This window comes from Polypterus senegalus, chromosome 13 (assembly GCF_016835505.1).
Source record: "Polypterus senegalus isolate Bchr_013 chromosome 13, ASM1683550v1, whole genome shotgun sequence".
NCBI lineage: Eukaryota > Metazoa > Chordata > Cladistia > Polypteriformes > Polypteridae > Polypterus > Polypterus senegalus.
The window spans coordinates 108,597,565-108,621,484 of record NC_053166.1 but is presented as its reverse complement, the minus strand read 5'-3'; the positions used below and the strand labels follow the sequence as shown (position 1 = coordinate 108,621,484).

At 38.5% G+C, this 23,920-nt stretch overlaps 1 protein-coding gene across 4 annotated transcripts in view; it reads right to left on the bottom strand.

Annotated features, from left to right (window-relative positions):
• Nucleotides 1-23,920, bottom strand: part of itih6 (inter-alpha-trypsin inhibitor heavy chain family member 6) — a 119,204-nt gene that overhangs the window by 81,866 nt on the left and 13,418 nt on the right. For all 4 annotated transcript variants that reach the window (XM_039774456.1, XM_039774458.1, XM_039774455.1 and 1 more), the window contains exon 2: nt 11,628-11,663. In XM_039774456.1, the coding sequence (XP_039630390.1) occupies nt 11,628-11,663 (36 nt within the window). The remainder of the gene's footprint in view (nt 1-11,627; nt 11,664-23,920) is intronic.

Here is a 23,920-nt window from a genome sequence, read left to right as displayed (position 1 = left end):
CGAAGCTGAACCTGTTCTCACTGTGATATCTTGGACTGCCATCTGGTGGAATCTTTCAGATTTACATAAAGTATAAACAGTATAGCCCTGCGGTGGGCTGGTGCCCTGCCTTGTGCCCTGTGTTGGCTGGGATTGGCTCCAGCAGACCCCCGTGACCCGGTAGTTAGGATATATGGATAATGGATGGCTGGATAAACAGTAAAACGCTTGTGTAGCAGTAGGGTCCACTGGATCTTGCATCGTGTGAAGTATAAACCTGGCCTTACAGTCTCTATAGCATGTCCATTGTCAGCCCTTAGGATATTCTTCTTTGTGGGTGTTGCTTGATATACCCTGCTGTGGGAGGCACCTAGGTATATCCTAACTTTTGTTACAACAGCGTTGTAAGAATTTCCTCAAACCCACTACAATTTGCCTCCTTAGGAAGAGGTCTGTGGATGATCCTGTCTCTCTGGCCCTACACAATACCCTGGACAATAGGAACACTTGCACTAGGTTATTTATTAACTACAGATCAGTCTTCAACACAATTATGCTAGTGATGAAGTTCAAGGGACTTTGCCTCAGTAGCTCCATCTGTAACTAGGTCTAGGACTTCCTGTCAGACTTTTTTGTGATATTTTAATGGTTGTTGTGCCAGCTCCTCATTTCAGACCTGATCCAGCTGAAGCCAGCAGGTTGCCTTGGGGCCTGGCTAAAGTTAAGGTTGCCACTTCTACTTCTGGGAAGACCAGGTAGGGTTTTGGCTTGCTTCCTAGCTTCTTTTTGGAAACCTCACCATATTATGCCTAGAGGAATCTCTCCAGATTAGGACGTTCCCCGTCGCTGGTGTTCAAGAATCTTATTTATGTCTATTTTGTTAGATTTTTATGTTACCATTGTTGATTACTTTGTTTCACTGTAACAAAGTAGTTTCTATTTTGCTCCTGTTGTGAGTGGTCCAAATGAGGTGTGCCACCTATCCATCATAACATGGGAATGTCCTCGGCCATTTAAATGCTAAGAAAAACCCACAGTCCCTTGTAATTCACTGAAAGTGCTACTGGTGTGATGAGTTCTCTAGTGTTTATTATGTGCTTTCATGATTTGCTGGATTTTTGTACTTTGCTTTGTTTTTGTGTTTTGGGTCTTATTTGCCTTTGGATTTTCTTTGCCTTGATTGCCTCTTGGTATACCACCCACTGAACACATGGGACATAAGAAAACACCACATTACACTAAAAATAAAAAAATAATTCAATAGAACACTATTTTATACAACATAAAATACATACTTATAATAAACTATTTAAAACACTTAAAAGTAAACCAAGAAGACATAAGAAAGGAACATACACAGAGGGAACACATCCACTCTGATGTATGACCTTGTCTTTGCTATAAAACTACATGTAAATAGTTAATTCTCACATTTATGAGAATGCAGCAAGATGGTATGAAAGTGTTAGTGCCATGTTTGTGTCTGTTATATAATTTTCAGTATAATATTATTTGTTATTTTGGTGTTTGGTTTAACTTACCAGTTTTTGGTGACATTATAATGTGGCAACCTTTTATTAATGTTGTCCCATTAATGCTTTTAAGAACTTGCTGTGAATAAGCAAGTAAACAAGGCAGTTTTGTTTTAAAGAAAGTACCAGAATGGAGGCTGGCAAGTTTATAGTCATGTGGTCAGTACAGTAAGAAACAACTCAAATGGCCTCATTAGTAAAATTTTGTTGGCAGATTTAAACTTACTGTATATTAACAAAAATAAGAAAAATAGTAAAGTGATCCCAACCTTAAATGCTTATAGTTGTGGGCCACCAACTAATGATAAAATAACACATGACCAACACCTGGCACAGCAATGGTAAACAATGGTAAAATAATACATAGTGTCCCCCAAAATATGAAAAAATATTCAGAACTATTACAGTATGTCCAAGATAATTTTGACAAGAGGTGCCATTTTATGAGCTGATTTTTCATGGTTGTCATCATGTTGCTTGGGCAATGACACCCATTGCTAGTCACACAATGGCTGATGATGTGCAACATAAAATGTCATCATATTGCTGCCATAAATTATGTTGTTGTTCTTGGTGTGTTGTTCAAAGTTTAAAATAATAAAAGCAAAATTTTGAATAAAAGCATATGTTTTGTTATGAAAAGCTATGTAGAGATAATAAGCTTTACTAGCTTGTGGTTTTCCTTTGGATTTTAAAACCAAACTAAACATATCTTTATTTACCAATCTTTGCAATGACTGACAATTCTCTGGGCTAGCTTGTATTCCTTTAAATTATAAATGTAGGAAATAAAAATAAACAACAAGGCACATTGATGAGGTCAAATAATACCTTATTAATTGTATGAAAAACTGACACACTGATAGGATGCTAGAACTGACACCACTTATATCTCTACTTGAGCAATAAATAAAATCAATTACCATTAACAATATGCACTATGGAACTTTATATTTAGTCTACAAAAAACAAAAAATGAAAACCTGCTGCTTAAATGACATAACTTGCATTATGAAATTCAGATTGGAGGGAAGGCATTTAAAATCTTAGCACACAGGAGGCCTCCTGTGATATTATATAAAATTACAGACAGATAGAAAACTCTTAAACTTCAAAATATTAAAGATTTAAATTAGGTATTTATCCAAGAAATGAATCATCCAAGTCAAACTGATATTTTCTTGGTTGAATTGACAGAGCAATGCTAAGTGCTAATTCAGTGGAAACTGGTAAACACTTTAACCAACAAGATTCATGGGCAGAAGATAACAAAAAATTAATTATACAATTAGTACCATTAATGCTACCAAATCTTTTGGACCTCTTTGGAAAGACATACTTTGCAAGACGATGGAACAAAATCAATTTCAAAGATCATAGATGGTGACAGTTTTACAAAATTTACCACGATGTAACCACCTCCTGAATGTTCTACTGGGGTAACTGCATAATAGGCTCAGATGAAAGGCCACTGCCTAGCTCCTTATAAGTTTAACTTCTCCACCCTTGATAACAAAGAATTGTAGATAATAATGATAAATGAATTAAGAAGCTGTGCTATACCAAAAGCACCAAATATTACAATTATATTCTGACAATTTAAAAAATAAATTGTATATATTTATACATATTTTTATTTGAAACACATGAAATATATCTGTTGCTTTACGTTTTGACTAGTGAGGCCTTTTCTATATTTTTTTAATCACAAAATTAATATTAGAAATAATATAGTACATCCCCCCAATGCTGATCCTCTTAAACCCCAGTATTCCATTTCAAGCAAATTAAATTCTTTCACCAGGAAAGATTTACCCGATTTATACAAAATAATTTCCCAACTGAGACCCTCCACCTACGACCTTGAACCAATACCAACAAGTTTTCTTAAAGAAGTATCTGATGTACTAACTGAGGGTGTTCTTGAAATAGTAAATTCATCATTTGATATGGGGGGTCTTCCCAGACTGCCTTAAGAATGTTGTTGTTAAACCCCTGCTCAAGAAAAATAATCTCGACTCCTCTGTTTTTGAAAATTTTAGACGTATTTCTAACCTGCCTTTCTTAAGAAAAATCCTAGAAAAGGCAGTCATTATGCAGCTAAATGATCACCTGAATAAACATTCTGTTCTTGACAAGTTTCAGTCAGGTTTTAGAACAAATCATAGTATAGAAACTGCACTCATCAAAGTAATAAATGACTTGTGGGTTAATACGGACAGAGGCCATTTATCTGTTCTCATCCTCCTAGATCTGAGTGCCGCATTTGATACCATTGATTATAATATTCTTATAAATTGCCTTAGTCAGTGGGTGGGTCTCTCTGGTAGTGTCTTAAATTGGTTTGAGTCTTACTTGACAGGTAGAAAATTCTGTTAGTTGTGGTAATTATACATCAAAGACACATGATATTCTATATAGTGTTCCACAAGGATCTATCCTGGGTCCGCTGCTCTTTTTGATCTATATTCTTCTATTACGTCAGATTATCTCAAGGTGTAACGTGAGCTACCACAGCTATACCAATGACGCACAATTGTATTTATCAATAGCACCTGATGACAATGACTCTCTTGGTTCATTGACTCAATGTCTTACTTGTATTTCTGAATAAATGAGTAGTAATTTTCTCAAACTAAATAAGGAGAAATCAGAAATCTTAGTGATTGGCAAAAATAAATATAATGAGGGTATTAGAAATAAACTTGGGGGACTTCCGGTGAAGATGGTTGGCTAGAAGACGTGCTTTCACTGTGCTCCCGCTCCCACCTGTATTTATTACAATGTAATGCGCGCTACTGTCTATATTTTTATATAAACTATTGACTGAGAGTTTTGGGAATACGCAACAGCCCTAAATACGCTTTTTGGATGACAAGTAATGTCGAAACAGACGAAGATACAGACTCGAAAGACGACAGCCGCCATGACGAACAGTGCTAGCCAAACTGACATGCTAGTAGCAGTGGGCGACCAACCCTCACCCCCGGTGGACACCGCAAATCTCATCCGTGATGTGACTAATAGCATCAGTGAGGTAATTGACCAAAAACTGTCTACACTGTCTGGGACACTGGAGAAAATTTCGTCCTCGCTGGAAAACGTCTCCAAACGCGTCACGGAGGCAGAACAGAGAATCTCAGATGTGGAAGATGGGGTGACTGACCTCGCGGGAAGACTGGCTGAAGCTGAGGGGAAGATTAAGATCATGGCAAAAAGCTTGGATGATTTAGAGAACCGCAGCAGGCGCGACAACATCCGCATTATTAATCTGAAAGAAGGCGCGGAGGGTGAGAGTCCTATTCAGTTTTTTGAAGCCTGGCTGCCTGCTACGCTCGGGCTGGGAAACAGCTCTACGGGTAAAGCCCGCATTAAAATTGACCGTGCACACCAGGGCCTCGGCCCGCGGGGTGCTCACCCCAGGCCGGTGATTATTAAGCTCCACAACTCCAGAGACAAACAGCGGATCATGGCAGCAGTGAGAGCGGCCCCGGAACTTCACTACGACGGACAGCGGATTTTTATACACCAGGATTTTTCCTACGCGATCCGTGAGAAACGACGGGGATTTAATGCTTCTTGTCGCGCCTTAATTGACAAGGGCATCCGCTTCAGAATGCGCTACCCAGCGACGCTCGTGTTGAATCACAATGGCACTGAGCACAAGTTTAATTCGCCTAAAGACGCACAAAGTTTCATCAATGCGCTGGATTAAAAGACAACTGATACTTGTCCCGTACAAATTGTGGCACTGTTGGATTTAACTTAGAACATGACATGGGTTCAGCACGCCATAGGATGCGTAGGTCCACTGTGTTTAATGCAGCTTGAGGGAAAAGAGACAGTTTAAAGGGAAAATAGAGATTTGTTCATTTTTTGTACCTAAAGTGGCTTTAGGGCCAATATCTAGTATACAGTACTAATTGTTTACTCAGTCTTTAATTTTGTTTCACAACTGACACTAACCCGATTTTATTCAGGTTTGGGAAGCGGGGGTGGGTTTTTTTTTTTTTCTTTTCTCCCGTGGAGTGAAACTTCTTTTGGTTACACTGGTCTTGTAATACCACCCAGTGGGTGGCTTTTTCGTTTTTGTTTTCCTTTTTGTTTTGTTGTGTTTGTTTCTAGTTTGTGATATTTTGACATTTATCCTAATTCTTATATTCTTATGCAGTTTGTTGTGTGTGTAAGGGTTCCTTTGCCATTCGTTTACAATGGTTTTGTTCATATCAGCACGGCCAATCCAGGCCATGGGTTAAATCTTTTACAGTGTGTTTATTATGATGGCTCTTTTTGTTTGCTTCGGGTTGACGATTTTTGTTCAATGACTGACAACTTTTACAATGAGTAACATTAAAATTATAACTCTCAATGTCAAGGGAATTAATCACGTTATTAAGAGACGTAAAATAGTTTCCTCACTCAAAAAAGATAGAGTGCAGATTGCATTACTGCAAGAGACTCACCTCACAGATTCTGAACACTTAAAACTCAAGCGTGATTGGGTGGGACAAATTTACTATTCCTCTTTTAACTCTAAAAGTAGAGGCGTTGCAATATTGATCCATAAAAATCTACCATTCACTCTAAATACTATTGTAAGGGATACAGACGGACGATTTATTCTGATTACTGGGCTTTTATATGGGGAACAAATTCTATTGGGAAGTGTTTATGCACCAAATACTTTTGATAGATCGTTTTATTCAAACCTTCTGGCAAAAACCTCTTCTGTGTGTCCGAATCACGTAATAATTGGTGGGGATTTTAACTGTGGTTTGAGTCCTGAAACTGATCATAATCCACCAAAATCTCAACCACCTTCAAAATGGCAAAGGCTACAATGGACTTCTGTTCAGATCTTGGTCTATTTGATGCCTGGAGAGTTTGTAATCCACATGTGAAAGACTTTACATTTTCTCACGCCCCCATTTTTCTTTTTCCAGAATTGATTACATGTTTGTTTCTAGATCTGTCCTTGACAGAACTCGGGGTTGTTTGATTAACACATGCGCTCTCTCAGACCACTCATCAGTCTCAATGGAGTTATTACCACCTTATTATGACCCCTTGTCTAGACACTGGCGGCTAAACCCAGCTCTCCTTAGTGACCCTGAATTTGTAAAATATTTAGAAGATCAGTGGGAACTTTTTCTTTCTACAAATGACTTACCGGGGGTTAGTGCTTCTACTCTATGGGAGGCGGGTAAGGCATTTCTCAGGGGCTCTATTATCTCTTTCACCTCAGCGAAAAAGAAGAGCAACTTAGCCAAACAATTAGTACTTGAACGCGACATTACTAACTTGGAGAGAGTTTAAGAAATCCTCGTCTGTTTCTGTGCTTAAGAAACTGGATGCAGCCAGATCAGCCCTGGACCAACTACTAACTCAGAAAGCGGAAACTGCAATATTCTATGCAAGGCATAGATTATTTGAATCGGGCAACAAACCTGGACGCTTACTTGCCCGACTTGCCCAGGGGAAAAAGGGCTCTTATGCAATACCCTCTCTAAAAGATAAGAAAGGTATTGTACAATTTGAGGCTAAACTGATCAGCAAAATAATGAAAGAGTTCTATCAGGACTTATATTCTCCTGAGTGTCAAAATACTGTAGACGCTAGGAAATTGTTTCTTGATAATGTTAATCTCCCTATACTATCAGAGGAAAGTCGATTAGATCTTTGCAGTCCTATTAGGCAGGAGGTCTTAGATGCAATCAAATCCTTACAGAGTGGAAAAGCTCCAGGCCCTGATGGGTTTGGGCCAGAGTTTTATAAAAATGGCCAAACACATGGTGGGTCCTTTATTAAAATGTATATAGAATCTCTTGAGAGGGGCACACTTCCACCCACCTTAAACCTTGCCCATATATCCCTGATCTTAAAGAAGGATAAACCTGCAGATCTGTGTACATCTTACAGACCTATAAGTTTACTCGGTGTAGATTGCAAGATTCTGTCCAAAATTTTATCTAGACGATTGGAGGAGGTTCTGCCAGTTCTGATAAAGCCTGACCAAACGGGTTTTGTCAAGAATAGATGCTCCCGCTCCAATGTACGCCGACTCATAAATGTTGTGCAGTTCTCTCAGAACACCAATTATAGGGCTCTTGCAATTTCATTGGATGCTGAGAAAGCATTTGATCGGGTGGAGTGGGAGTATCTATTTGATGTTTTGGAAAGATTTGGTTTGGGATCTGAATTTGTCAAGTGGGTCAAACTGTTGTATGGGGCCCCAGCTGCAAGGGTATTGGTTAACAGCTCGGTCTCAGATGTTTTCCCACTGGGTAGAGGAACGCGTCAGGGATGCCCCCTCTCTCCCCTACTGTTTGCACTTGCATTGGAGCCACTGGCACAGGCTGTAAGAACTGACCCTGAGATCTGTGGGGTAACCTTGTTGAATACTGAATACAGAATTTCCCTTTACGCGGATGACGTGTTGCTCTTTCTCACTAAGCCAGAAACATCTATTCCTGCACTGACACATATCATTAATCAATTTGGCCTTTTTTCAGGGTATAAAATAAATTATGATAAATCTGAAGCTTTGCCACTGGGTGATGGGGGGAGGTGGGACATTCCTCCTAATTTTCCTTTCAGGTGGTCGACCACTGGTTTTACATATTTAGGTATTAGGGTGTCCGCAGACACAACAGAGTTGTACAAGTTGAACTTTAAACCAATTGTGGCCTCAATCAGGAATGACCTCAATAGGTGGCTTGACCTCCCCCTGTCTTGGATGGGTAGAATAAGTTTAATCAAAATGAATGTTTTACCCAGAATATTATATCCCATACAAATGTTGCCTCTCAGGATCAACAGAAAAACATTCTCAGAGATTGAGGGATATCTTTCTAAATTTATATGGCATGGGAAGAAATCTAGACTAAAGATACAGATTTTACAACTGCCTACAGATGAGGGGGGGCAGGCACTTCCTAACCTTTTATACTATTACTGGGCTTGCCATGCACAAATAATCTCAGGGTGGTTACATTCCTTTCTATACCAAGACGAGCCACCTGTAGATACTTGGTGCTGTGCCCCTCTTTCGCCTCTTAGTCTATTATCTATTGATCTGGCTGACCTTCCTCTTCGTGTCAGAAATAATTTCATTTTGATGCCTACACTTAAGGTTTGGCATAATATTGTTGCCCACGCTGGAAGAAGAGGTTTTTCTAGTGCACTGCAGCCTCTAATTAGGAATAAGGCTTTCCCCCCTGGTATTGGCATTAGTATATTTGATGATTGGCATTCTAAAAATATAAGATTTATTTGCAATCTGTTTGAAAGGGGTAGTTTTATGGCCTTTAATCAAGTTCAAATTAAATATAATTTACCACAGAAACACTTCTTTGGGTTCCTACAAGTAAGACATTTTGTAAATTCCCTTAAATTTCCAGCCAATCAACCAGTTTTGAATCCTATTGAAAGCTTTCTTCTTAAATTTAATGAGGAAATAATCACAAAAAGGAAATTTATCTCTCTTTGTTATGGGAAATTATTGTCTTTGAATTTTGTAACCACTGATAAGGCCAGGGTTCGGTGGGAAACCGACCTCGAAGTTCAGCTTAGTGCAGAAGTATGGTCCAAAACTTTTAGATCTGCCAAGAAATTGTTTTCCTGTAACAGACTCCAGGAAAGCCATTACAGAATTTTACATAGACTTCAGCGTACGCCAGAGTTTCTAAATAAAATTCATCCTCAGATTTCTTCTCTTTGTGTAAAGTGCAATACGGATGTGGGGACCTACTACCATTGCATATGGCAATGTCCTTTAATTACTAGATTTTGGAAAAATATTGCTATAGAGCTTCGCTCCATTTTTCACCAAACGATCCCACTGAACCCTGTGCTGTTCGTTCTGGGTCTATCTATAGAAGGGCTCTCTCTGTCTTCTGTACAGATGCTTTTGTTAGGTAAACTTTTACATTTAGCGAGGCGATGTGTACTGTTTCAATGGATTCAGAGACAGCCCCCCACTGTTACACAATGGTACAGAGAAATGTTCAAGGTGCTGCCAATGGAGTGCCTCAGTGCCATCATAAAGGGCAATTGTAATGCATTCTGTAGGATATGGCAGCCTTTGCTTGATCACCTACCTCGTGATCTTGCTGTGCTATTACATAAAGGGGGATCACATTTTGTATTTAAACACAATAATTAATGTCTGTATTCCCCTTTTTTTTTCTTTTTTATTTCCCTTGACTTCAAATGTGAAACGCTGTACATATTTTGACCCAGACATGTATATCTGTAACTCATATACCTGTATTTGTTGTTTTTTTTTTTTCTCTTTTCTTATTTGTATTTGGCTGTGCTGATTTGTTGCTGTTTGTGTTGTTCCAAAAAATCAATAAATCATTGTTTTAAAAAAAAAAAAAAGAAATAAACTTGATCCATTAGCATTAAAAGTCAAGACAGAGGTAAAGGAATTTAGCAGTAATTATTGACTCTGACCTAAATTTTAAATCACATATTAATCAAATTACCAGGACAGCATTTTTTCACTTAACAAATATAGCAAAAGTTAGATCCCTTATAACTTTGCAAAATGCTGAAAAATTAGTTCACGCTTTTGTTTTTAGTCAACTAGATTACTGTAATGCACTCCACTCAGGTCTACCCAAAAAAGACATCAATCAATTACAACTAGTGCAGAATGCAGCTACCAGAATCTTAACTAGGAAAAGAAAATCTGAACACATTTCTACAGTTTTGATGTCACTACACTAGTTGCCTATGCCATTTAGAATTGACTTATACTGCTTATGGTTTACAAAGCTTTAAATAATCTCGCTCCTTCCTATATTTTGTAGGCGGAGTGGTGGCTCTGAGGCTAGGGCTCTGCACTGGCAATCGGAAGGTTGCCAGTTTGAATCCTGTAAATGCCAAAAGGGACTCTGCTCTGTTGGGCCCTTGAGCAAGGCCCTTATTGTTCTATCCTGGGTATGACGTTAATCTGCATCCAGCCCTGCATGTAGGCCCTCCAACCTGCAGGGAAAAACTTGGGGGTTGGCCGGCATAAAAAAACCTTCAACTGTTCCATTCCATCTGAACTAGTGTAGTGCTGAGGTATCATCCGTTGCATGGCTGCACTCGGGTCCAAATCTGAATCCTTAGTTGGTTTGTTGTGTGGTTGGTGCGGCTAACCTCATTCTATATTGTGGAATGCCTTTCACCTTACACTCCAAATCATAACATTAGATCTTCAAATTAATGTCTAATTATTCCAAGAGCTAAATGTAAAAGAAGTGCTGAGGCAGCCTTCTGCTGTTATGCACCTAAAATCTGGAATAGCTTACTAACAGAAATTCGCCAGGCTAATACGGTGGAGCACTTTAAAAAAAATGCTAAAACCTCATTATTTTAACATGGCTTTCTCATAGATTTATTTTAGTGTAACTCTAATATTCTGTATATGCATTTAATTTTTTTTTTCATGGCTGCAAAATCCATAGTAACCCCTACTTTCTCTGCCATTCTTTTTCCTGTTTTCTGTGGTGGCGATCTGCACCACCACCACCTGATCAAATTACCATGCAGCCCTTACATTGATGGATTGAAGGTCAGAGGTCCACATGACCATCATCGTATAATTCTTCCACGTGAAGCCTGAAAACCACAAGGACTAATTGAGATCATTGAGGTTAGGTAGAATGCCCAGTGGGGGTTGGTTGGTCTCATGGCCTCAGAATCCCTGCAGATTTTGTTTTTTTCTGTCCTCCAGGCCATCAGACCTTAGTTTATTCTTTGTTAATTAGTATTGCCTAATTTTATTTTTATATTTTTTCTTTCTTTTTTCTTTCCTACTGTTATATAACCACAAACCTTATGGCAGTATAACAGTCAAAAAAATGAACTAAAAATTAGGCTCCTTATGTGAGTGAGGTATGATGAGGTCTGGAACCAAGTGAGCTAATAATAGGTAAATGACAACAAGAAAACAACAACAAGAAACAACAGGCACAAAGTGAAACAAGTGTACAAGAGGACTTTAACAGGAGAAGAAGAACATTAATTCAACAGGACGTCATATTTGTAAAATGAATACCACAAAGAAGTGCTGAAATCTCCAAGATCTGAAAGGAACACTAGATCAAAAAGACTTTGACTTACCTCAGATTTTGAGGATCTCACTTGTCTCCTGATTCTCTGTTGAAAACAAAATAAAAAATAAAATCAGACAAGATTACTTTTGGCTATTTTGCAGTTTATGAAGACAAACGCGGCAGTTTAAGAATATTAAAAAATACAACCACATAAAAATGTTGCACTTTGTTTTGTTTTGTTATTCTTTAATTAATTTTAGCAGTGGTTCATTGACTAATGGATTGGGAGATAGTTATGTTGGAAGCACACAAGTGTGGGCTTAAGAGTGTGTACATGGTGTAGAATAAGATGTTAGACTTTAAACCTCAACACTGCTGCTTTGGTCCCTGTCATGTCTTGTCCTGCCTCTAAGAGTAACTTCACATTCCCTGCTTGCACTCCAGTTTTAAACAATAAATGAAACAAATTACTTTTATTGTAAATTTTCTTGATATAGTATTCACAATAGAAAGCTGATACATAAAATAAAATATGCTGTTTGCGATAAATCTAAATATTTTTCACAAGTATCATCTGCCTGTATCTTTCAAGGGCCAACAATAAAATCATGCTAATGAGTCTAGATATGGAAGTGGAGTAGCAGAGACAATTAGACAATTGTCTATTATACAGTATAAGACACCAAGATGACCCCTCGCTTAATCACATGCCCATAAGGAATGCATCCTGCCCTAATCTGTTCTCTTCTTCCCCGTTACACACAAGTGCTGCTGTATGCCATATTACTGTCCAATTTTCTTCTGCCTATCCTTTACCAACAAAACCTCACTTTACTAAATATATGCAAGCAAAAGGCCTGATGTACCAACCAGATTACTGTGTAGTCCCCACTTAACTCAATAGGGGACACAGAAAAGTAATCAATGAAGACTTGCAGTACACAGTATTGGGTATTCTTTGCTACCACATGAGACATAGTCATGAAAAATGAAGAAAATTTAGAGGAGCAGGGATTCACATTCCACACATGTGTGTATGGGTTAATTCTTTGGGGACTCCAGTTTGTATTTTTTGGTCATCTGGGCACTCTCGATTGATGATGGTGCCCTGCAATAAGCCTGGCATAGGATCTTGTCTTGATCCAATGTTGTCAAGATAGCCTGAATTTGATAAGTGTGTACAGAAAATGAAAGGAGCTGTTAGTTTAAAAATTCGGTGAATCTCCTCTTTTTGAAACACACTACACTAAATTCATCTCTACATCATCATTTTCCATCCATCCATCCATCCATCCATCCAGTATCCAACCCGCTATATCCTAACTACAGGGTCACAGGGGTCTGCCGGAGTCCATCTCAGCCAAAACAGGGCACAGGGCGCAAGGCAGGAAACAAACTCCAGGCAGGGCACCAGCCCACCGTAGGGTGCGCACACACACACCTACACACCAAGCACACATTAGGGACAATTTAGAATCACCTATGCACCTTAGCTGCATGTCTTTGGACTGTGGGAGGAAACCAGAGTACCGAGAGGAAATTCACACAGATACAGGGAGAACATGCAAACTACACGCAGGGAGGATCCGGGAAGCGAGCCCGCATTTTCCTGAATCAATTTTTCACATACAAATGTTAACCTGCCAGAATTTGTCACAAGGAAGAAAATAATCCTGGATGAGAAACTGGAGTATCTCAAAGCACAGTAATACACTCACATCCACCCTCACTCATATCAAGCAGTTTCAAATTTTCAACCAAACCTGCATGTCTTGGAGATATGGGAAGAAACCAAAGTACATATTACCTGATTATAACCTGTTAAAAAATCAAGAACATGAAATGTCTACCACATGGTCAAGCCAAAAACTGAACCTGGGTCACTGAACATGAGCGGTAGCAGTACTGATTGTTGTACCACCCACCAACTCATCACAATGAGGAAGAAAAACAGTAAGAAAAAGATACAGAAAGAACAGAGCCTCTTAAAGTTAATCCCAGTGGAATTTTGAAAGGTGGAGTTTATTTAACAAGAACATTATTTTTGTTATAATCTGTTGTTAGATAAGCCAAAAAGTCTCTACGTTAGAAAATAGAAGATAAAGACATACACATTTTGAATTCCTCTGACTGTCAACACTCTGCACTCTTGAATAATGCACTTCTTTTTTTGGCACAGATTTACAGGATGAGAACAAAACACAAGAATAGACAGAAGGATAAAGAAAGTAGCCAGTGGCCAACTATAAAAACCAGAATGGCAAAAGATCCCAGCTCTGAATGTCAAAGTTTGTGGCTTCACGGGACTATCTGTTAAAGTTTACTTATAGGTAATGTACAGGTTAAAAAGCAGGGTTGGTCGTCTTTTTTGCAAAACTACCTCCATAACAAGGAATTATATTTAAAAAAGAAACTTCCATGCAATGAGTTCACTAAGATTTTATCTACATTTTCTGCCATTTTAAATCAATCTTGGGGTTCACATTGGAAATACCAGGTGGTACTCTCATGCTGCTCCAGAACCTTGAAAATAATGCCAAGCAATCAAAGTTGTCAAAAACAAAAACTGCATGCAACAAAATAAATAACTAGAAAGGATAACAAAAAAAAAAATCAGAAAAACTACAGAACACCAGCTGTCCTCTGTGCCTTGATGCCATGTCTAATATGTGTGATTTCTAAAGCATGTACCCCGAAAAAATCCCACATTTCATTGCTATCTCTGCCTCCCATAAGTGACATCTGGTCTTTTTCCTTTACCCCTTGTCGTAAGCCCAATCTCAGACCAACCTAGCAGCTGCTAGACCATCTGCCCCCACACACCAACATGAAAATTCACTTGCTCTCTGGCCAGGCCTGCTGCCCCTGTTTAACATCTTTTAAGGGCACTTATTACCTTTGTAAGAAATAACATCCACTTTCTTCTTCGCCTGGCACAAGTCATATCAAATAATCAGGTGCCTGCTTGGCCAAATGTCTGTCATCTGCAAACCCTTCCCACCAGCAACCCCATCATTTTTCTATTCCAGCCATTACTATTTACAGTGCACATACATGAAGCATATTAATCTACTCAGAAATTACACCTGTATTCATACATATTCTTATAGTTGTAATCTACATTTTCCACTTGTAAATGGACATCCACAATTTAAGAAACAAAAAAAAAATCATCATTCTCAACAGGTCAGGAATTGTGCTTAATATTTGGTGCACAAGGATGGATGTTGTTTTAAGAAACAGCTATGGTTTCTTTTCTTTGCCTGGAAAAACAAAGTGTGAGGAGTCACCTGCTCTCCACTAACCAACTGAGAGCAAACCACTTTTCTGTGGTTTCCATAAAGTATTCATAGAAACTAAGAACCATGTGTTTGTACTTTGGAATCATAATCTCTTTCCAGGCGCATTATCAATTATTTTGAATAAGGCCAAGTCTGAACTCAGAAATGGGATCATTCAGCTCTAGTTAAATATCCTGACATGAACAGAAACATTATTTTTAAAAGTACTGAAATAGGAATTCCAAAAGGCTAAAAGCAGGTTTAACAGTAGTGATGGTGTCAATTATTACAGTGTAAAACAAATAATAATGTGAGATTTCATTTTTTTTAAATCTAAAACATCAGCTATATCATTTTTCCTTTCTCTCTTAATAATAATACCACACTTCTTTTTATAAAATGAAAAAGTTAGCAGGAGCTCAAAGTTTACTAGCAGTTTTTATGATGGTGATGTATTGCTCTATATAATGATTTTGGTACTCCCCTTATAATTCAAAATGTTCCGTAATAGTAAATCATGTTGACTTTGAAAATAGTTGATCTCAAAATCAGGGCTACCATTTTAAAAAATGCCACCTGAATGAAGGTAAATCCTTACTTTAATTTAATATTGTTTTTTTTTGTATCAGTATACTGCTGCTGAATTATGTGAATTTCCCCTTGGGTTTAATAAAGTATCTATCTATCTATCTATCTACTAACCATGAGATGACATACTTAGTTCACAAACAATACACAACACTTCCTTTTCAGACTTCTTTTTACATTACTATTCAACAGATAATCTGAATACATCCAGCTGCAGATACTCCTCAACACCCTACATTTCAGGTAAAGTGTCTTTCTTTCTGGAAAGAGACTTCTTATAGATTAACATGGAGGCATTGAGAAGCTCATAGGGCCTGAAATCAAGTGGTACAGCCTGTATAATTTATAACAGCGAGAAAAAACTGGCAGTATTATTAAAATACATTTGCACTGCAGTTCATCCAGTGAGGAAAGAAAGTAGATATTTTATTCTTGTTTAACATGCTGTCAGTCAGTCAGTCATTGTCCAACCCACTATATCCTAACACAAGGTCACGGGGGTCTGCTGGAGCCAATCCCAGCCAACACAGGGTGCAAGGCAGGGAAAAATCAAGGGCAGGGCGCCAGCCCACCCCAGGGCACACACACTTACCCACACACCAAGTACACACTACCGACAATTTAGGATCGCCAATGCACCTAACCAGCATGTCTTTGGACTATGGGAGGAAACCATAGCACTCAGAAGAAACCCACGCAGACATGGGGAGGACATGCAAACGCCACACAAGGAGGACCTGGGAAGTGAACATAAGTGTCCGTACTGTATGGCCACAGCACTACCACTGCGCCACCGTGATGCCCATTAACATGCTGTACACATCAAAAAATAATTCTCAAATGTGAGTACATTGCTTACTATGCAGGTGGTGGTAGATAGGGTTCCCATTTTATCAATTCTGAGTATTTAAGCATAATGAAAATTTTTGATGAGAACAGGCCATACAGCCCAACATGCCCATCAGTCTGTAAAATATCCTCAGGTAAAGATCTGAAGGTATTAGTATTAATATATAGTGGAAGCGCCAGATGTAAAGAAAAGTTTCTAATATTTGTACTAAATTTGACCTTAACCACTCTCTATCCATGCCCCCATGAGGCCTGCACTCTCCAACTTTGTGGTATACTCTGACACCTGTTCAGTCTTTCTCTAAGACCCCAGAAAGTGCTACCGCTGTGGAAAACATACAGCATTGTTCTTGTTCCAAAGAAGGCAGGCACCTCTTCACCATTGACTACAGACCAGTGACACTTATATCTCATGTCATGAAGACCTTTGAGAGACCTTGAATATGAGTCCTCTTGTGACAGACCCACTATAGTTTGCCCATTGGACAATGATTGAAGTGGAGAATGCAATTAAATATATGATCCACAAGGTTTATTTTCACCTGGACAAAGGTGGCAGCACTGTGAGGATTATGTTTTTGGATTGCAACTGGGCCTTCAGTACAGTCCAGCCATCCACGTAAAGGGGTAAACTCAGAGTTCTGCAAGTGGATGAGCCTCTGGTCCCTTGGACAATGGACTATTCACTGGACAGTCCACAGTTTGTGGGACTCAAGGATTGTGTTTCTGACATGGATGTGAGCAACACAGGAGAACCACAAGGAACGGTCCTGTCTGCCTTTCTCTTAACTCTGTATACCTCTGGCTATAAATATAACACTGACACAGGTTACTTTCAGAAATTCTCAGATGACTCTGTGCTTATAGGGTATATTGATAAAGAGAATGAGACAGAGTATAGGAGGCAGGCGGAGAACTTTGTTTCTTGGTGCAAAGAGAATTGTCTGCATGTTAACAGCAGCAAAACGAAGGAACTGGTTATTGACTTTTGCCACACCACATATCTATCTATCAATCTATCTATCTATCGTATTCATGTTAAAGAAGTCATTATAAATAGCAGCTAAAGCTCACAGTACTAATTCCCTTCCTAATTTTTTATATACTTTTATCAGGTCTCTTTTTAATCTCAACTTGGTTAAAGTGAATCTTTAATCTTTCCTCAAAGCTCATACCCTGTAATCTTGGAATTTTTAAATAAGAACATCAAAGTTACATACACCATTACAGATGCAGCCCCACTAATGTGCTGTATAGTTTAAGAAATTTCATTCTTTGATCTTTGTTCTCCTTGTGTAAGGAATTAAACATTTGTCTAATGAACGTTCTATTTATTATTTTATTTGTGTGTTTTAACCATAATGCCATTTTAAAATTATAAGGGGACTGTCATAGAAGTGTGGGTTTTTGTATTTACAGACACAATGGTGGTTAGTTTAGAGTGTGTACCACATGACCTAACCTTTTGTCCTTCGTTCACTTTGCTTTTCGGTATTCATTTTGGCTTCAGACCCTTGTATTGTTTTGGTGCTTTTTGGCTCTTTGATAACAACTTTGTTTTGGCTTTTTCATTTATCTTTTTACACTGCTCCTTCATTTCCTAGTCCATTTTCCAGCTCTTCCTTTTAAGGAGACTTCAAGTTTTCAGCTATTATTTTAAGATTTTTTTTCCAAATGTTTGATTAAGGGCATTTAGCTGTAAAACTGCCCTTTTTAGAACAAACTTGTTCACTCTTCAACAAGCACAACAACACGGGATGAAAATGCAGGAAAAGGCACATTTCACAGACTGCAAGATGAATGCTATGAAAAAGTTAAGGTCAGAATTGTCACAGAAGTCAATTTTCAACAACGATAACAAAGGCAAAGATACAAACCAAAGGAAGGGTCATGTAGCCACACAATTTTCTAAATCACAGAAAATTCACTTTTAACTACACAGATGTTTATAACATCACAACAGTGTAAAACAACACCAAGATAGCAGTGCCCATGTAAAACCACAAAATATTTCTTCATCACCAAAATACTAACAGAAATTTATTCTCAAGTTTAACAGTTCCTGAGAAAACTTAAAATCGTGATAATTTGTATGCAGGCTCATGTGTTTGCTTAGCTGACAATCAGAACACCTGCCTGGCTACCAGGTAAAAACTGTCTCTAGTTAGCAGCTAGGAAAACTTTTATTGAGCTGGTATCACCACCATTATCTTTGGAAGAAGAAAGCAATGTATGTTCAAATTGTATCTCATACACTGGCACCTAATAGATCAGTGCAATCATAGAAAATGACAGTGTAGGGAATTAACCAGCAGCATCTATTGACCAGTAGTGGAACTAAAGATTTCAGTAAACTTCAAAAATGAAAAAGTGATGAATGGTGTAAGAAAGACAAAAGCCATTTTTAGTACCTTCCAGCCCTACTGAATTGATTACCAAAATTCAAGGTCAAAGATTCTTAATAGGAATACATTTTAAAGACAGAAGGACAAAAAATTAAAGCAATAGAAACATTAAATGTAAGCCGCAGTTTTTAGATATAAGGCACAAGTGCAAATAAAAGTGGGAAAACTGAAGCTTTAAACAATTAAAGGCAGCTTAAATCTGTGGACAGGATGTTCCTGGAATTTTCCACAGAGGTTTATAACACAACTTTTGCTGAAGGAAATGGATTTTCCAATCCTTGCTGGCCTTTCAGATCAGAAAAATAGCAAAACTCTTATTGAAATGGTAGCTTTTAAAACTGTTGCCTTGGCTCAGTCTGAAAAGTAAATGATTTAATAGCTCTTTCATTCTGAAAATTATCCATTTTATATTTAAGTTTTTACAATGCAGCAAGTCAGTACAGCTCAAAATTAACTAAATAAAATAAACTAAAAGAAAATTGGAAACCTGTAAGAAACCATGAAAGTCCTAACTTACAGTATATTAAATAGATATGAGGAATAACATGACATTTTCAAACTCACTTAACCTAATACAAATGGCAATATGCAGACAGTCCATCACGGGTGCTCACTTACATACACTCAACTCAGAATTGCCAATCAACCTAGCACACACAGGGAGGAAGCAGAAGAAAATCACTGATGGACACAGAGAGTGCATGCAAACCAGAAGTGGGATTTGAACCCATATTGTTGAATCCACGAGACAACAGCACTAACCACTGTAATACCCTTGTGATGAAGAAAACTGCCATAATACAAATCTGTTACAAATTTTCATTTTGCCTGATGATTGCAGTCTAAATTCCGAGGTTAAAAGAGAAAAATAACCCTTCATAACCCATATAAAGAAATGAAGTAATGATCAGATGCTTTTTTAATTCATAGTAAATTATGCTGTATTATTGACATATGCAGCAAAGAAATTAAACAAGAAGGTAAGCAAAAAGAGTAATAAGAGGTTAAAATAGGACTGCATTTTACTCCTTGTAGCAGCAGGCAGAGATTGGTTCAAAGGCTTCCTGTTTGCTTTTGTTAGCTCATGGATGAACAGTAACCTGAAACTGCACTGACCTTTCCTTCTGTAACCATTTGTGAGAATGTGCGATTGACAAATTCAGAGGTGGTTTTAATGGGGGCTGGAGGCAGTCCTGACAGTACAAGAAGCAAGGCAGACATCAGCCTTGGATGTCAGTCCACCACAGTCACCATGCACGTTCCTGCATGTTAGGCCAATTAGGAGTCACCTTTACGGATGTTCAAACTGAGACCATTGAGCAACCAAGCTCTGCTAGACAACTGACACAGAAATAATGTAGAAAGCTGAGCAAAAGAAGATCAACCATAACCTATGTTTGTAATGGTGGCTGTTCTATCAGAATGATGTTGCCGCTTAACCATAATAAGCTTGCACATTGACCACAGCCACAAGACTAGACCTGATTCTGGCTGTTAGTAAAACATGGGTAAGATAAAGAAATACTGATGTTTTGTTTAAAGTTGAATGTTTTACACATTTTTTTTCTGCAGCCACAAGAAACCTAGTGGGATTTTCTGAAATAAAGATGATTATACAACTCTTCTAATAATATCCAGTGTTCTGCGCACTCCTGATTTTTGTCTGTGCGTGGTTTGCACATTCTCACGATATTTCCACAAGTTTTTTTTCTATAAAGTATGATTTTCCTCCCAAATATTTACAGAATGCAGATTAAGGTTATGTCACGTTATGCAACTTCTAGTCATTGGGAACCATGTGAATTTACATGACTGAAAATCACTAGGAACATCATATTTAGTGGCTGCATGGCAACCTTCCAATAATTGGGCTCTAGCTATTTTGTTACAGCCAATAGCATACTGCCTACCAGGGCCCGTGGTTTACAAAGAGTTTTTTTCACATTGCTGCATTATATGAATTGCACTTTTAGATGAGTATTCATTGGTTGTCATTTAGTTGTCCCTATAACTAAAGAAAAAATGTGATTTTTTTCGGAATGAGCCGTGGACTAGTTGGAGTGAGTCATTGGGAATTTCACATTACACAACTTCATAGGATTGTGAGACCTAACCCTACACAACTTGAAAGATTTGTGTATTTCTGGCATTTCATTCTTATAAACATTTTATTGAATTTATTAAAAGCAAATCACATTCCATACAAGCAAGTCAAACTTGACATAACTAAGTTCAAAAAAATTCAAATTTTTGGCATTTCAGTGACAGTCTGAAAACATTAGTGCCGATGGATGAATGTAAATGAAAATTGTGTTTTCAAATGTATTGTGGTCTAAGCTTTAAAGTGTACTGGACTCCTAGTTTAACTTCACTTTCCAGCAGTCACTAACAAGGTTTTGAGACACACTGTATAATCCAAGAGACATCATGAGACAGTACTCTGGAATCACTGAACCCCTGGGTTGTGTCTTATATTCAGTTGTTTAGCTACCCTTAGGAAGTCCTGGACGACCACACCTCTTAGATGTGCAGCAAACCTCTACTATTTTTAAAGAGTAATAGATGCTTCCTGGCACACCCTTGTCTAAATCTTGTGCTCCTGCAGAAAGAAATCCTGGGGCACCCTCTGTCCTAACTAGGCTTATCGTACTCCAGTAAGCTCTGTGATCATCAATTTAGATTCCTCTTTATTTACTTAGATGCCACTGTGCAGTCAGGGGCTGCTAATGCCCATTAAGCCTTCTCCTTGTAGCGACTCCTGGCTATTTGTGCCAAACTCAGTTGTTCCTTACAAAAAAGCACACAAATAGCATGGGTGGAAGTGTTTTACTTAACTCAACCAGAAAACAAGCTCATATTAACGGCGAGGCAAAAAAAATATCGGATACAGAAAAAAAAAGCCACAACCGTGGTAAAGAAACTTTTAAAGCTGGAGTTGAATTGAAGTAATTGCCCCCAATTTAAGCCACGCCCCTAACCGCATATAGAACCCCGTCATCTTTAAAGTGCTAATTATATGCCAGTTTCTCGGACGCACAGAGTGCTCTTTTTAGTTTCTATTTAACGCGAAAGAAAAAAAAAATGTGTAACTTGGCAAGGTCCGGCAGTGAAGAGGCGTGCATGTTCACAGAGAGCTCACAGCAGACGCCTTGTCCGCCTTCTCGCGCTCCCCTTGCGGCCGAGAATTGGGTTCAACTGCAGCTTACCCGACCTCCCATCCTTTTTAATTTCGTTTTGATTGTTTGATCTGAGCATGTCGCGCTTGAGGTTAGCCGCGATTCTTCAACTACGTGTCCGGTGTACAGTCTGCACGCTGTCTTCCTATAGAAGTCTACGCAAACTCACTTAGCAAAGGCGGGTTCATGTGAGAGTGTGCCTTGGGGCGGGAGGACACCTCATCTGGATAAGGGGTCAAGTCCAGCAAGGGCGAAATGACAATACTGGCGTGACTGTCGGCAGGAAAAGCGAGTTGTTGGAGGGTTTCACTGGACCTACCGACGACATTCATCAGCGGTTTGTGTGATGACGTACAGGCTGATGTAAAATAAGGACAAATTATTTGCTCTGGATATTAGTGTTAAACGGCGCCGAGACTGCAAACTGTGCGTTCACTCTTAGTGCCCATGTAGTAATGTTAAAGGTTTGCAAGTTTTAAAACTGTGTTCACTCCAATTAAAACGGATTCTGTTTTGGCATTTCATCCTTGAATATTTTAAATCAGTCACGCAAACACTCCCAAGTACCCAGAGGGTGAAGTATCTATCTATCTATGTTATGGAGTGCCATTACAGGCAAATATATTGAATATATAAAGTCACATTCTAAATATGTAAAGTCAGTTCTGAATATATAAAATGAGGGCCTGAATATACAAGGTCATTTCTGAATAAATTAAGTGGAAATCTTAAAATATAAAGTCTAGTTGCAGGCTTTGGGCACATTTCTAGTAAACTCAGTTTGTCCTAAAAACATATTTTAAAAAGCTGATTTCAGTATTATTTTGATAACATGAAATTTATTTAATTTATAATGTTCCACATTATGCATATACCGTGAATAGTACAATAGCTGTGCTAACTCATTTACAAAGTTTTGTCTAATAACCAGTTAGCATTTAAACATGATTAATTAAGATGAGCTAAGAATGTACCATTTGGACACTGGGATAATGGCTGCCTGTAGGCACTTGAGCAGCTTGGGCACTCTGACCAGTTGTTGGCCACGCAGCCCCATACACAGCCAGCTGTCATGCGCTGTGTGTTATGACACTTTTCTCTTCTGGTTAGCATTAAGTTTTTCAGCAATTTGTGTTCCAGTAGCACTTCTACAGGATTGAACCAGACAGGCAATCCTTCACTTCCCTTGTGCATTAGTGAGCCTTGGGCACCCAAGACCCTTTTACTGTTTTACCCATTGGCTTTCCTTGGACCACTTTTGGTAGTTACTAATCACTGCATACTGGAAACACCCTACAAGACCTGTTGTTTTGGATTAGCTTTGAATCTCAATTTGTCTCTTGTCCTTGTCATGTCATTCTGCCTACAACACATCACTTTCAAGAATTCCAAGGACTGACTGTTGCACAAAGGGGAAAGTTGAAATGCTCAGATAACTATAATCTTCCTCCAGAAAGCCAGGGGGCACTGTCGAATAATGCCTTTTCTCTTCCTCTCTCTGCAGACTGGAAGATTGAGTGGAAGACTGACTGACAGACTGGAAGATTGACAACCATGTTACCTCTGCTGTCACTTCGAGTTTCCGCCTGCCTGGACTGCCTGTGATTAACGTTTATTACAGGAAATAACACCATCTTATTCAGTCCATCTTGGAGACTCACGTTGTCACAACATTTCTTTTTCAATGCACTATACCTCTCGTTTTAAATAAATATACAGGGTTAGCCTTCATAGTACCCCAAAGATTTATCATCTCTTTTTGTCTCTTTATTTCAATATTAACATCTTAATTTTTATGGACATCACATTTCAAAACCTTGGGCATTAATATGGAGTTAATATGAAGTTAACCATTGCAGTTTGTGATGGTATGGGTCAGTCCCATGCTAGCGGGTCCTCCTGGTGAGCCACTTAAACCTGCTACCCCCGATAACATACTTGAGGATGAGGACACTCACTTATGGGAAGGAATAGGTGTATAAAAGTGCAAAAGTGCTTTTATTAAAACAATTCAAACTCAAACAGTGTCCCAAAAAATAGTGCAGTGGTCAAAAACATTCA